The 15824-nt window shown below is 45.4% G+C and overlaps 1 protein-coding gene across 1 annotated transcript in view; it reads left to right on the top strand.

The window, feature by feature from the left end:
* LOC141051169 (uncharacterized) overlaps window positions 1-15824 on the top strand; it is an 872784-nt gene that overhangs the window by 564500 nt on the left and 292460 nt on the right. The window contains exons 9-11 of the mRNA XM_073548034.1: window positions 13-136; window positions 220-317; window positions 2571-2658. Of these exons, the coding sequence (XP_073404135.1) occupies window positions 13-136; window positions 220-317; window positions 2571-2658 (310 nt within the window). The remainder of the gene's footprint in view (window positions 1-12; window positions 137-219; window positions 318-2570; window positions 2659-15824) is intronic.

Genomic DNA, 15824 nt, shown 5'->3' with positions numbered 1-15824 from the left:
TGTGTGTGACAGGTTCCTATAAGGTGTCAGGATGTCACCGTCTATTTCTCCATGGAGGAGTGGGAGTATTTAGAAGGACACAAAGATCTGTACAAGGACGTCATGATGGAGGTTCCCCAGCCCCTCACATCACCAGGTAATAGACAGGACTAAATACACACGGCTTATACTTATCTGTATGTAATAAATGTATTAAGTCCCTGTATGTGTTTCCTCTAGCTCTATCCAGTAAGATGAAAACACCAGAGAGATGTCCCCGTCCTCTTCTTCCACAAGATAGTAAACAAAAAAATCCCAGTGTTCCTCAGGATCATCAGGTAGATGGAGAGAAGGTGTCATGAGATCAGCTCTATGACGTGTAGACAGCTGTGAAGGTCTATGTGTTCAGCCTTGTTTCATCCACCAGTATTATACTCTGAACGGCCATCTTATTAGAGAGACCAACCCTCTCCCAACTGAAACTTTCCTGTACAATGACACAAGACTCCAGAGTGCAGCATAAAGGGAAGTTAACAGTTTTCAAATATAATCAATTAGAATGGGACAGAGTGAGTGATCTGAGCGCTTTCAAACAAGGTACTCAGTGCTACATTAGCCAGGACCAGTAGTTCAAAAATTGTTTGTCAGGGTTTTTGCTTATAGTGGTGCCAAAAGTATACTGAGAATGTTATGATCGAGGAAAAACAACCAATGAAAATAAAAGGAGATCCTTGGGACACAAACAGCTAATCAAATAAGATATTGAGAGTTCGTAGAGCAGGTGATGCAAAGTCATGTAAATTACAGATGAATACAACACTAATGTGTATAAATGCACTTGTTGCTTAGCACAGATGGGCTTTAGCGTCAGATGACCAGTCACAGTACACTGGCTGTCAAAGGAAGAAAAAACTTAATGTTTGCTGTCTTTTGCTCAATTATCTCATGGAGCACTGGAAACATATTGCTTGGTCAAATCAATTCAGATTTCTGGTGCACCATGCTGATGAGAGGGTCAAAATTTGGCACAAACAACATGTGTAATCAATGTATCATTCCTATCATGTGTCAGCATTTCAGGCTGATGGAATTGGAGAAATAGTGTGGGGAAAGTACTTTTTGGCACACCCTGTGTTTTCTGATATGTGTGGATGGATGCTTGGATATTAAGGCCGGCGTCACACTAGAGAGAAATACGGACGAGTGAGAGGCGTAAAAAAACGCATTGCACACGGACCAATGTTTCTCTATGGGGAAGCTCCCATCAGCCATATATTTCTCGGCCGTATTTTATGGGCCGAGACAATTGCAGCATGCTGCGATTGTCAGCGTATTATGGGCAAAATACGCCAATGCAAGTCTATTGGGGCGAGAATAATTGGAATTACACACGGACCAGACGTGTGACTTGCGAGAAATACGCACCCAGAATAGCCGCTAATTCAATTGCTGGCTTCTGTGAAATTTCATTTCGTTTTTTATGACTAATAATTAGCTTAGGGTTTGTGTGTAAAATTTGGAACATGTAGGTGTTAAATAAAGGGGTTAATTCGTTGAAAAAAATTGCGTGGGCTCCCGCGGTAAATTTGCAACCAGAGAGGTAAAGCCAGTGAGTGAGGGCAGATATTAATAGCCTCGAGAGGGACCATTGTATGTGGCCCCACCCTGGCTATAAAAATCTGCCCCCAGAAAAGGCGCATCAATAAGATGCGCCTTTTCTGGCACTTAGCCTCTCTATTCCCATTGCCTTGTAGTGGTGGCTAATGGGTTAATAAGAATGGGTTAATGTCACCTTGCTATTGGAAGGTGACATTAAGCCGGATAATAATGGAGAGGTGTCAATAAGACACCTCTCCATTATTAACCCTAGACTAGTAAAGGGTTAAAAAATACACCCAAGCATTAATTAAAAATTATTTTAATGAAATAAAGACACCGAGTTTTTGACCAAATTTATTTCTCTGCTAATCCATAAAAAAACCATGGTCCTGTACAAAAAATAAAACAAAAAAGCAACAATATACTTACCTCTCCGCTGGTCAGTCAGGTCCCCCGCTGCAATCCATCAGAAGGGGTTAACTGGTTTACAACGGGACCGGTGCTAATGCGACCAGCCCGCTGTAAACCACTGCCAGAATGAATTAGTTCATCTCTGTGCAGCCTCCCCGGCTGGCTGTAAATTAACTAATGAGCATGGGAAAGTTTCTAATTTTTTTCCCACGCTCATCATTTCACCTCAGGTGAGCCAGGGGACTCCGGTCAGCCTCAGTGACGTCCCTGGCTGACCTGAGGTGAACTGATGAGTGTGGGGAAAAAAATGAGTGCATGTTTTATACTTGGTGGAGATGACAGGATAAAGCTGATCATAGACATTAGATGTTGTCTGGAGCTTCTCACAATTATCTGGTTATGTAGACTTCTGGTTAAAATTTATGAGCCGACAGGTTGGATTTATAGCGGAGACCTACAACTATGTGACAAATACTGCTGTCATTTTTGGTCGTCACGTTAATTTATGATCTTTCCTGTTCTTCTCAGTCATTTCATGTGAATTCTACATCTGTCTGTGACTTTTACAATCTTTATTTCAGGGTGAAGATCTGCCCCATATTAATACTACAGAGACATATGTGAGGGGTGATGAGCGGTGTAAAGAGGAGATTCCTACAGATAACACAGGTGAGTAGTGACCATTAAATGCTGTCACTGATTCTACTCCGTTCCTGACTTGTTAAAATATATGTTGAATATATATTTTTTTTTATTCAATGTTTTGGGATATGGATTTCACTCTTAAAAAAGCCTTCTATATTTTTCAATATTTGTTTTAGAGACAAAATCTCAATGGCCAACAGTGCCAATATAAAACAATGGACCAAAAAAGTACCATATAGCTATTATCGTTTCATCAGAAATTTTTTTACAAGACAGAATGATTTCAGTCAGATATTCTAAAGTCGTTATTTCTATACAAAAGTTATTCGCCAAAAATTCTTACCGCATCTTACCTGCATAATAAAAATTGGACTCAAAAAGAGTGCACTATGTTCAAGAGTAAGAGACCTTTAGGCTATGTGCACATGTTGTGGATTTGCTGCATTTCCGCATCGTTTTTTCCAGGGCTGTGGAGTCGGAGTCTGTGCTCATTTTGGTGGAGTTGGAGTCGGTATAAAATGGACCGACTCAGACTCCTAAAATACATAATAAATTGGGTACAGTAGTTCAGTGCAGAATATGCTGAATATTTTTTCATAGGAGTTTGGGAAAGTTATGAAATGTCCTATAAATGTCTGTTCTGTTCCTGATCTAAGGCTACATTCACACACAGCGTTTTTCCTGCGTTTTTTGAGTATATGTTTTTCAGTTGCAAAAGCAGATCAGCTTTTTAAAAAACGGCATCACCTGAAAGGTTTTTGAGCTCATAGCTAATGTTTTTAATAGCAAAAGCAGATTAGAAATCTGCTCTATCTATATATCCATTTATCCATATCTGTCTATCCATATCATATCTGTACCAAAAAGAATGAAAGCCGGATAGCACACAGACTAACACTCCTTTTTTTTTAGCACCAGTCAGGTACACCTCATAGCTGCCCAAAAGGACGCCCAGGACAGGCATTGCTCGTCTTCAGTAACACATCAACATTAATTGATAGTTGGAATAAATAGACTGCATTCATCACCACATCTTCTTAAGGTGCAGGCTTTATTTTCAAGTGTAGGGCTGTGCAGTATGAGGTTCTGCAGCAGCTGAGGTGTGCATTATGAAATTCTGCAGAACAGTATGAGGTTCTGCCCCCCCAGGTTTGATCCTGGCTACGCCCATAGTGTGAATGTAGCCTGAGGATCTAGGCTTTATCTTAGCCAAAATAAGTCATAGTGTGTGTGTGTGTGTGTGTGTGTGTGTGTGTGTGTGTGTGTATGTGTGTATATATATATATATATATATATATATATATATATATATATATATATTGTGGTGTGACAGGTGATCGCGTGGTTAATCGGAGATATGTCACATGGAGGGATGCTCCCTGCGATGCAACCCGGAGTATTTTGCCTATAGTGTACATGAGCACTAAAGATGTCATTTAGTGCACTGGGTGCGGAATGTACTCCGTTTTGCCTGAAGATGTGTATGTTCAGGACCTGTGGTGAAGTCCTGACCATGTGACCAGCTCATGTGGTCCATACCTCACCTATGGGTGTGGTTACAGGGCTATGTAATTAAGGTGTTTGGCACATGTGAGGGAGACTGTGAGGAGGTCTGGCAGAGTGTGGACAGACTTCCATGTGTCCAGGTGGGACACTACAGAGAGTGGTCTGTGTTCCAAGGAAGGAGAAGCCTTCCTGTGTCTGCGGCTGCAGATAGAGCGCTGCTCTGGACATTGCCCTGACCTGTGTGCACAGGACCTGAGGGAACACAGCCCAGCTAAGGACTGTTTATGTGCTGTCTCTGGTTTATGGAGTAATAAACCCTGTGAAATTTTAAAGGAACGTGCCTCATGTTTGACTCCCGCCGCACCTAAGCGAGTCGAATCCTTACAATTGGTGACAGACTGCGGGCAGCGATTCCCAGGAGCACAGACGGTATGGAAAATCGTGAGTAATACTGACCGAGGTCAGAGGAAATGACTGTATGGAGATTTGTGGGATGCCTATGAGGAGAAAAGGTACCCGAGAACCTGTGTGGCTGACACCAGCAGGTAACGGACAGGAATCCGTGTTGCACTGACCAGAGTCAGTGAGAGACTGTGCATGTGTTTTTTTTTTTTTTTCTCCTCGTTTCTCTGAAAAAAAAAAAAAAAAAACCCCGAAAGTGCTTGCTGTGGTGAGGGCGTCACGAAGGTCTCGCAGCGCGGGGACCTGATGTTTTTTCTTTTTGGAATCTCCTATTTGAGCATTGGTAGCAGACGCTGTCTGTCTACACCATCCTGCTGCAGCTTTATTACATATATCTAAGCAGATACAGTAGTTGTGGCTTTACACAACTATAAAGGGTGAGTACCCTGTATTATGTCGTTATACCCATTATACCTGCACTGGTAAGGCCCTATGGGCGCGCTTTTGTGGTTTTTTTCTTCCTTTTGAGGGCAACAAGTGGCTTCCGGTGGATCGGCGGGTCCACGAAGACGACGCAGCAGGAGCTGCAGAGACACCAGCAGCTGCTTGTGAGCGACGGCAGGAGCTGAGGCAGTGCCAGAAAGAAGTGGTGTCGTGCTTAAAGGGCCAGTACCAGCCTGAAGGAAAAAAAAAAAACTGTACTGTGTGAACTGTGGCCTAAGAGGTTCTGCAGGACAGACATGGGGAGATCCCCAAAAGGGGGCGGTGGCCCAAATCGGGGAGGTAGCCCGTAAAGGGGTGGAGTCCCAAAAGGGGGCGGTGGCCCAAATCGGGGAGGTAGCCCGTAAAGGGGTGGAGTCCCAAAAGGGGGCGGTGGCCCAAATCGGGGTGGTAGCCCGTAAAGGGGTGGAGTCCCCAAAGGGGGCGGTGGCCCAAATTGGGGTGGTAACCCAAAATGGGGTGGAGTCCCGGGAGGGGGTGGAAACCCAAAGCGGGGTGGTGGTCCAGAAAGGGGCCAAGTTTGAAGAAGTGACAGCACTGGGTGACTCAGTAGGTACGTCTGGAGTACCGCAGTGTATGTGCAGGTCTTTTTCAGAATGTGGAATATCCTTTCCAGGTAGTAATGACGGGCCACAGATGTGTACAGTGATGCTGCACCGGGACGGAGCCTTTGGTCGGCTGGAATCAGAGAATCAGGTGACTCTGACAGGAACTCCTCTCACTTTCTCTCTGTCCGAGAAAAACGTCAGGGTTCGCTGTAAACACGGGGTCACGGTGAACTACGCAGTAGACAGAGTAGTGTTTGAGGGGACCAAGGGTGGTGAGTGCCAAGGTGGAGGGATACCACGGGACTTAGTCTATGCCTGGGAGAGGGGCCGGGACTTTGTTCTGTTTGATGATGTTTTGTCGGACGATGGAGATGCTTCGACTGTGGGGCCAGCGGACACTGAGATAGTGATGGCTCCTGACATGGACAGGTCAGAGGTAGAACTGACCAGAAGAAAAAGTACAACTGCCCAACTTAAGGACCTGACGTCTCGTGATATGACGGATGGTGGGCTGGGAGATGAGACGATTGTGAGTAGCTCGGTCAGTGAACCGACACTACAGTGCCCCTTCTGGCTGGATGGAGAACGGGTGATGGGATTGTTAGACCCTGGGAGTCCGGTATCTGTGCTAAAAACCACTCCTGGACGTTCTGTGTTGCCTGGGACGGTGACGAGAGTGAATGGCTTTGGTGGGGACGATAAAGAACTTTTGACAGCATACCTCTACATTGACACGACTGAGAGTTCCACGTACCATGTAGTGACAGTAGACCCAGACTTACAGTATACTATGGTAATAGGGCGGGACTTAGAAGCCCTGTGGGACTGGTGGACAAAAGGAGAAGTGTCTGTTGATATAATGTGTATGGGAGGTAATGGTGTGAAAAGTCCGCCTCCTAAAGTTGACAGGCCTAAGTTAAGCATGACCAGAGAGAACAGTGCGTCGGCCCCACTTACGGACATGTCACCTGACGGGTACCAGGGAGAGACTGATAGTGGTGTGGTAATTAAAAAGAGTGGACCTGACACCCGAACAGAGAGCAACATGAACATTTCCCATGCGGTGGGGTGTGACACAGGTACCAGGCGTGACTGTAATATGTTATTGCCAGTAGCAACCACTAGGGCTGAAGACAGTGTTTGTCAGACAGAAGCACGAATCCAGTGTAATGACAGTTTGCCCCAGGTAGAAGCGCACCTACGAGACTTGGAGCAAGGGCGCGAAGAGATGTGTCAGCAGCTGGCGAGGGTGTGTCTGAAGGTGGCGAGTCTGGAAGTCGCCAACTCCGCGCAGGTGGAGCGGTTGCACCACCTAGAGTCCGAGCTCTTGGCAGGCAAAGCACTGAGACAAGTGACTGAGCACAGAGTGGATGAGCTGGAGAAGGAAGTCTCTGAGCTCAGAGGTCACCTGTCAGCGTGTAAAACCATGAACAAGACCCTGTTGGAAGATATGGAGGTGCTCAGAGAGGCCCAAGAGAAGTATCAACAGGAGATTCTCAGGAGAGAGGATGAGCGTCGCTACCTGGCAGAGGAGCGAGATAAAGTTCTGCAAGAACTCAGTGGAGTAGGAAAAGGTCTTCTATGGGAGAAGTGGATTGGCGAAGACGTACAGCAGCCGTGCCCGCCTGATAGCAAGGCAGAACTGCCAAAGCCCATCTTGGAAAAGGGTCCTGAAGACTGTAAATCTCAGGAAGATGGTGAGCCAAGGGCTGCACAAGACAGTCATCCAATCGTGACAGATATCTTGAGGGAAGTGTCCGTAGGGAACCCAGAGCCATCTGTTCAGGATGAGAGCAAGTCCACGACCTTCAAGGTTGTAATTGAAGTACCAGAAGACATGCAGGAAGCCTGTGCTGAGGAAGGTGTGCATGAGGCCTTTAGGAAGGCTATAGAAGCATGTAGTGTGATCTGGGCACCAGAGACGAAGCAGCTGGTCATACTGTCATCTAAGGAAGTCACAAGGAAGCGGGTTACTATCCTGAGGGATATGCATCTACAATGCCTCCGCACAAGGCAGATGATCCTGTTGGGGAAAAAAAGAAGCCGCTCGATGTCTAGAGTGTGCGAGGAAAGTTCAAAGTCAGCAGGGCATTGCAGAAGACATCATTCAAGTGCCCGGAGGTCTGGTGAGGAAAGTCATCGGAAGGTTTGGGAAAGTGATGCAGGACATGGTGAACAGGTCTGGCGTGATGAGAGTGAGGATTCTGGCTGATGACGAAGCCCAGGACAAGGATGAAGATGGGATGGTTCCATTCCTCATTGTTGGGTCCATGGAGAGCCTTGGGAATATCCGGATGCTCCTGGAGTATCGCGTGTCATACCTGAAAGAAGTAGAGCAGCTAAGACTTGAGAAGAAGCAGATCAGTAGAGAGCTGGAGGAAATGGAAAGAAGATGGCCGCCTCCTTCAACTCGCGGTATAGAAAGACAAAGAGGTTCACTTAAGACTGGAAGTCCTAAAGATGGAGATAAGAGAGTACATAGAGATAAATGGAAGAGCTGCTCTCGGGACCTTATAGACCTTAGGAGAAATGGCCAGCAGAGAGAGGACAGTAGGTGGCCTGATGGAAGAGGAAGTAGTGATGCCTCAGTTAGCTCAGAGCTGAGTGACCTAGGCAGGAGACCCTGTAGAAGACGTGGTGACAAAGAGTCAGTCCAGACAAGAGGTATGGGGGCAAGGGAGTCGCAACACCATACTGACCGCCAGGGATGCGGGTGGTCTGACGTGGGCCCATCTTTATCAAAGAACAAGACAGAGTCGGATAAGGGACGCCTACTGAAGAGATCACTAGCAGGGCCTGACTTTGATAGACGATTTGACTGGCAGAGACGACCGAGAAGGATCTCTGGTCGAGTAATAGAAAGTGCCAAGCCCCACGGCTTTAGGCAGAGGAGGGGGATATGTGGTGTGACAGGTGATCGCGTGGTTAATGGGAGATATGTCACATGGAGGGATGCTCCCTGCGATGCAACCCGGAGTATTTTGCCTATAGTGTACATGAGCACTAAAGATGTCATTTAGTGCACTGGGTGCGGAATGTACTCCGTTTTGCCTGAAGATGTGTATGTTCAGGACCTGTGGTGAAGTCCTGACCATGTGACCAGCTCATGTGGTCCATACCTCACCTATGGGTGTGGTTACAGGTCTATGTAATTAAGGTGTTTGGCACATGTGAGGGAGACTGTGAGGAGGTCTGGCAGAGTGTGGACAGACTTCCATGTGTCCAGGTGGGACACTACAGAGAGTGGTCTGTGTTCCAAGGAAGGAGAAGCCTTCCTGTGTCTGCGGCTGCAGATAGAGCGCTGCTCTGGACATTGCCCTGACCTGTGTGCACAGGACCTGAGGGAACACAGCCCAGCTAAGGACTGTTTATGTGCTGTCTCTGGTTTATGGAGTAATAAACCCTGTGAAATTTTAAAGGAACGTGCCTCATGTTTGACTCCCGCCGCACCTAAGCGAGTCGAATCCTTACTATATATATATATATATATATATATATATATATATATATATACAGACCAAAAGTTTGGACACCTTCTTAATCAAAGCGTTTTCTTTATTTTCATGACTATGAAAATTGTAGATTCACTCTGAAGGCATCAAAACTATGAATTAACACATGTGGAATTATATAATTAACAAAAAAGTGTGAAACAACTGGAAATACTGTATGTCTTATATTCTAGGTTCTTCAAAGTAGCCACCTTTTGCTTTGATTTCTGCTTTGCACACTCTTGGCATTCTCTTGATGAGCTTCAAGAGGTAGTCACCGGAAATGGTTTTCACTTCACAGGTGTGCCCTGTCCGGTTTAATAAGTGGGATTTCTTGCCTTATAAATGAGGTTGGACCATCAGTTGTGTTGTGCAGAAGTCTGGTGGATACACAGGTGATAGTCCTACTGAATGGACTTTAGAATTTGTATTATGGCAAGAAAAAAGCAGCTGAGTAAAGAAAAACGAGTGGGCATCATTACTTTAAGAAATGAAGGTCAGTCAGTCCGAAAAGTTGGGAAAACTTTGAAAGTGTCCCCAAGTGCAGAGGCAAAAACCATCAAGCGCTACAAAGAAACTGGCTCACATGAGGACCGCCCCAGGAAAGGAAGACCAAGAGTCACCTCTGCTGCGGAGGATAAGTTCATCCGAGTAACCAACCTCAGAAATCGCAGGTTAACAGCAGCTCAGATTAGAGACCAGGTCAATGCCACACAGAGTTCTAGCAGCAGACACATCTCTACAACAACTGTTAAGAGGAGACTTTGTGCAGCAGGCCTTCATGGTAAAATAGCTCCTAGGAAACCACTGCTAAGGACAGGCAACAAGCAGAAGAGACTTGTTTGGGCTAAAGAACACAAGGAATGGATATTAGACCAGTGGAAATCTGTGCTTTGGTCTGGTGAGTCCAAATTTGAGATCTTTGCTTCCAACCACCATGTCTTTGTGCGACGCAGAAAAGGTGAACAGATGGACTCTACATGCCTGGTTCCCACCATGAAGCATGGAGGAGGAGGTGTGATGGTGTGGGGGTGCTTTACTGGTGACACTGTTGGGGATTTATTCAAAATTGAAGGCATACTGAACCAGCTTGGCTACCACAGCATCTTGCAGCGGCATGCTATTCCATCCGGTTTGTGTTTAGTTGGACCATCATTTATTTTTCAACAGGACAATGACCTCAAACACACCTCCAGGCTGTGTAAGGGCTATTTGACCAAGAAGGAGAGTGATGGGGTGCTACGCCAGATGACCTGGCCTCTACAGACACCAGACCTGAACCCAATCGAGATGGTTTGGGGTGAGCTGGACCGCAGAGTGAAGGCAAAAGGGCCAACAAGTGCTAAGCATCTTTGGGAACTCCTTCAAGATTGTTGGAAGACCATTTCCAGTGACTACCTCTTGAAGCTCATCAAGAGAATGCCAAGAGTGTGCAAAGCAGTAATCAAAGCAAAAGGTGGCTACTTTGAAGAACCTAGAATATGAGACATATTTTCAGTTGTTTCACACTTTTTTGTTAATTATATAATTCCACATGTGTTAATTCATTGTTTTGATTCCTTCAGAGTGAATCTACAATTTTCATAGTCATGAAAATAAAGAAAACTCTTTGAATGAGAAGGTGTGTCCAAACTTTGGTCTGTACCGTATGTATGTAATCGATATTATACAGTGTATTACATATTTACAATTTATTACAGTTTTGTGTTCTAAAGTTGTATTCCAATAAATAGATATTCTGTTCTATCTAAATATCTTGATTATTGGATCATTGAAATGATTAAATGTCTGATGTTCACATTGTACTACAATAAATTTTTCACTTAAATATAAGCAATATATGTCGGAGTCTTTGTAAGGGAAATTGAGGAGTCGGAGTCGCAGGTTTGGCTTACCGACTCCACAGCCCTGGTTTTTTCACAGCGGAAATGCTCCAAAAACGCAAGTGATTACTTATTTTAATTAATGGCATTCCTGAATTGTTCTGCACATGCTGCGGAAATTTCCATCCTTATTTTCAGAGTTTTATTTTCCCCAGCATGTCAACTCCTTTTGCGGATCTGCAGCGTTTCTGCACCCATTGACTTCCATTGAGTCAGACAAATCCGCAGCAAAACGCAGATGTAAAAATGTTTGCGGATTTGCTGCCAAAAACACTGAAGAAAAGGAAATGATGTCAGAAGGAGGAAAAGTGTGTGAATGGAGAATATGTGCGTGTCTGTCTGCGTGTGTGTGCGCGGCTGTATGCGTGTGTCTGAGGCTGTGTGCGGTTATTGGCGGCTGAGTGCGGTAATGCTACCGCCGGTACTGTCAGTCATAGCGCTGCGGGATCATACTGACAGATGTCAGCATGATTCCACAGCTGACTGTGACCTGCAGTAAGAAAGCAGGCATGCACCGATGAGACTACTGCTCCTGAGGTAGGGGCCCAGATTGGGGGGTGGTCCACTGCTTACCACGTCCAGACGACACAGACACCAGAAGATGCAAAGACGAAACGGAGGCAGATTTCAGTTGTAACAGATCCGGTTTTATTGGCCGTCCTCCTGACGACTGTAGCCATACACCGCAGCACGTTTACAGCTCTCCGTATCCAGGCCCGGGTACCTTCACCTTTCCTTCAGTCGTGATGACGTCCCTCGCTGATCTTTCACTGGGGCTGTCCTAGCCCAATCTACCGCCAGCGCTTCACCTGCCAGAGGTCGTCGTCCAATCGGTATCTCCGGGGCCTCGTCTGTCCTGCGGTCCGTAGTGTCAGGGCCACCCCCCTGACTGTCTCTTCCTGTCAGTCCCCTGGTCGAGCTCTTCACTGTTCTCTGTCTTCTGTCCTGAGTCTTCTCCTGAGCTCCTCCCGGGACTAGCCTAGCCTGGAACACTGTCCTATCCTATTTATCTCCTCTCTCACTGGGAATTCCCCTCCTGGGTTCCTATCTCCCCGTCCCCATGACTAAGCGGTTTCCTAAGCCCTAAGCTGATGTCAAGTCCTGAACTACACTCCCCTGTTGTGAGCTCATTTTCGGGTTTGCCTCTGGCTTCTGGTGAGGGTTATGGAGCTGGCTGTGCTGACAGAGGAGTAGTGAGTTCTGTATCTGGACTCCCTCTGTTGGTGAAGGGAGGTAATGAAGCTGATCTAAATGGCAGAGACCGGCCACCTGAGGAAGAGGACTGCGATTGGACATCAGGAGTTTCTGATTGGATTTAAGGCAGCCGACTCAATAGTTTCTTGCTGGTGATTTTCCTGACTGTGGCTTCTGGTTTCCAGTTTGGTTCCTGCCTTCCTAAAGCTAAGTTTTCTCTGCTATTGTTCATATGAGTTTTGTCTGGTTTACTTAGTTTTTGTTTTCGGCCAGCCCTGGCTGGGACTGGGCTGAATCCCTATTTTGTCTCTGATCAGTTGATCTCTTTTGCTCTGTCTTCAGAATATACCTGAGTGCTGATATAGTGATATGAAGTCTAGCCACTTCAGGGCCTTTTTCTATCAGATGTGTTGGACATTTTTTTGGCAGTGTTTTTTGCGTGATTGCAGATAGCAGCTTTTCTTTCCTGTCCTTTCTAGTTAGTGAGGGCCCCATCGTTTGCTCAGCCTGTCTTTCTATCTGTGTCTGTGTTTTCATCTTGTTTCACCGACAATACATGTTGGGTCTGTCTATTACTTTGGGGTCTGCTCTGGGGCAGTTTAGATTTTCCCTTTCTTTGTTTAGGCTTATTTAGTTCTCCGGCCATGACAAGGCATCTAGGACTACCGTAGGCACGCTCCACGGCTACTGCTAGTTGTTGTGGATAGGATCAGGGGTCTGCAATCCGCTAGTTACCAACCTCGCCGGTTTTCTGGGCTTAGCTTGCTTTTTGTTTTTTTTCCTCCTCGGTGACTCATTCATAACAGAATCACCAGCCATACCGCAGATTCTAGGGAACTCAAAAGCAGGAGAGAATTGTAAAAAAAAAAAAAAAGTGTCAGAATTTTTTTTTTTTCGTATGTATATTTTCTCCTCTTTTTTTTTTTTTTTCTGAGGCCGTAGGAGGATTCTTTTTTTTTTTTTTTCTCTTTTTCTCCTTGATGGAGATTAAGCAACTATCTGATTGTGTGGAGCAGCTCGCTGCTGAAGTGCGGGGAATTTCCGCCTATCTCACTCATTCACATGCTGTTGAACCAAGGATCTCTGCTCCTGATGTGTTTTCTGGGGATCGGTCTAAATTTTTGAATTTTAAGAATAATTGTAAATTATTTCTTGCCTTGAAGCTTAACTCATCGGGGAGCTCTGCGCAGCAGGTTAAAATTGTCATCTCCTTGCTGCCCGGCGATCTCCAGGATTGGGCGTTTTCTTTGACACCTGAAGATCCTGTTTTGACTAATGTGGATGCATTTTTCAAGCCTTGGGGTTGTTATATGATGAACCTAATGCTATTGATCAAGCTGAGAGAGCCCTAATGGCATTGAACCAGGGTCAGGATCATGCAGAGTTATACTGTCAGATATTCCAAAAGTGGGCGGTCCTTACTACATGGAATGATAGTGCATTGGCAGCTCTCTTTCAGAAGGGTTTGTCTGAGACTTTAAAAGATACTATGGTGGGATTTCCTGTTACCTCTGGTCTTGACGATTCTATGTCATTAGCCATTCAAGTTGATCGGTGTTTACGTGAACACAAGACTACACGGGAGACGCTGCCACATTTTGAACAAATGTCTGAACCTATGCAATGTGATGGAGTTTTGTCTAGGGCGCAACGTCAGGAGTTTAGAAGGCATAATAAGCTGTGTTTTTCTGTGGAGATGCCTCTCATGTTATTTCTGTCTGCCCTAAATGAGAGAAACGTTTTGCACACACATTTACTGTGGGTGGTGTACAACCTAAGTTTCTTTTGGCAATTACTCTGATCTTCTCCTTATCCACATTTTCCTCCGCGAAGGCTTTTGTGGATTCAGGAGCGGCCTTGAATCTAATGGACTTGGATTTTGCTAAACGTTGTGGTTTTCCTATGACTCCTCTGCGGACGCCTATTCCTTTGAGGGGTATTGAGGCTACTCCTTTGGTGAAGAATAAACCTCAGTTTTGGACCCAGGTGATAATGCGGGTTGCCCCAGACCACCAAGAAAATTGCAGATTTTTGGTGTTGCATAACTTACATGATACCATTGTTCTGGGTTTTCCCTGGTTGCAAATCCATAATCCGGTTTTGGATTGGAAATCTGTTTTTTTGTGGTGAGTTGCGGTTGTCGGTGTGCTCTTGGCGACACTCCTGTTTTCTCCACCTCTCCCCAGTCGCATGATGTTCCTGACTATTTGGCTGATTTTTATGATGTATTTAGTGAGAGCAAGTCTGCGTCTTTGCCTCCTCATAGGAGTTATGACTGTGCAATTAAGTTGAGACCTGGGTGTAAATTTCCCAAGGGTCGACTTTTCAATTTATCTGTACCCAAACACGAGGCTATGTGATCTTATATTAAGGAGTCGTTGGAGAAGGGTCATATTAGACCATCCTCTTCGCCCTTAGGTGCTTGTTTTTTTTTCGTGGCCAAGAAAGATGGTTCATTAAGGCCTTGTATTGACTATTGTTCCCTCAACAAAATTACGGTTAAATTTCAGTATCCGTTACCCCTGATTTCTGATTTATTCTCCAGAGTTAAAGGTGCTTGCTGGTTTACTAAGCTTGACCTCAGGGGGGCGTATAATCTTATTCGCATCAAGCATGGGGATGAATGGAAGATGGCGTTTAATACTCCGGAGGGACATTTTGAGTACCTGGTGATGCCTTTTGGGCTCACTAATGCCCCTTCTGTCTTCCAATCCTTCATGAATGATATTTTCCGGGACTTTGTGGATAAGTTTTTGATCATCTATCTGGATGATATTTTGATCTTTTCCAGGGATTGGGATTCTCATATGAAACATGTTCGGACTGTGTTCCAGATTTTGAGGGAGAATTCCTTGTATGTTAAGGGATCGAAGTGCCTTTTTGGTGTACAGATGATTTCATTTTTGGGATTTATTTTGTCTCCGTCAACTATTGAAATGGACCCGGCCAAGATACAGGCCATTTATGATTGGGTTCAACCCACTTCTTTGAAGGCTCTCCAGAAGTTTTTGGGTTTTGCTAATTTTTAGCATAAATTTATAGCTAATTTTTCTGGTATTGCTAAACCACTGACTGATTTAACTAAGAAGGGTGCTGATGTGCTGAATTGGTCTTCAGAGGCTGTTTCGGCCTTTCAGGAGCTGAAGCGGAGGTTCTCTGCTGCTCCGGTTTTGCGGCAACCTGATGTCTCACTTCCTTTTCAGGTGAAGTAGATGCTTCAGAGATTGGTGCAGGAGCTGTTTTGTCCCAAAAAGATCCGGTGACGTCTAAAATGAATCCCTGTGCCTTCTTTTCCCGAAAGTTCTCCCCATCTGAATGCAACTATGATGTGGGGAATTGGGAATTGTTAGCCATGAAATGGGCATTTGAGGAGTGGAGACATTGGTTGGAGGTAGCTAGACATCAAGTTGTGGTCCTCACTGACCACAAGAATTTGATTTACCTTGAGTCGGACAAACGCTTGAATCCTAGACAGGCTAGGTGGGCCTTGTTTTTTACGCGTTTTGATTTTGTGGTCTCCTTTCTTCCAGGCACTAAGAATGTTAAGGCAGACGCCCTTTCTAGGAGTTTCTTTGCTGATTCTCCTATTGTGACCAAGCCTACTACCATCCTAGGTGAGGGGGCAGTTCTTTCTGCCATCTCGCCCGATTTGAGACGTGCTCTGG

The sequence above is a fragment of the Dendrobates tinctorius genome, unplaced genomic scaffold, assembly GCF_039654945.1.
Source record: "Dendrobates tinctorius isolate UK_male_01 unplaced genomic scaffold, ASM3965494v1 ptg000155l, whole genome shotgun sequence".
Lineage (NCBI taxonomy): Eukaryota > Metazoa > Chordata > Amphibia > Anura > Dendrobatidae > Dendrobates > Dendrobates tinctorius.
This window is presented reverse-complemented; position numbering and strand designations above follow the sequence as displayed.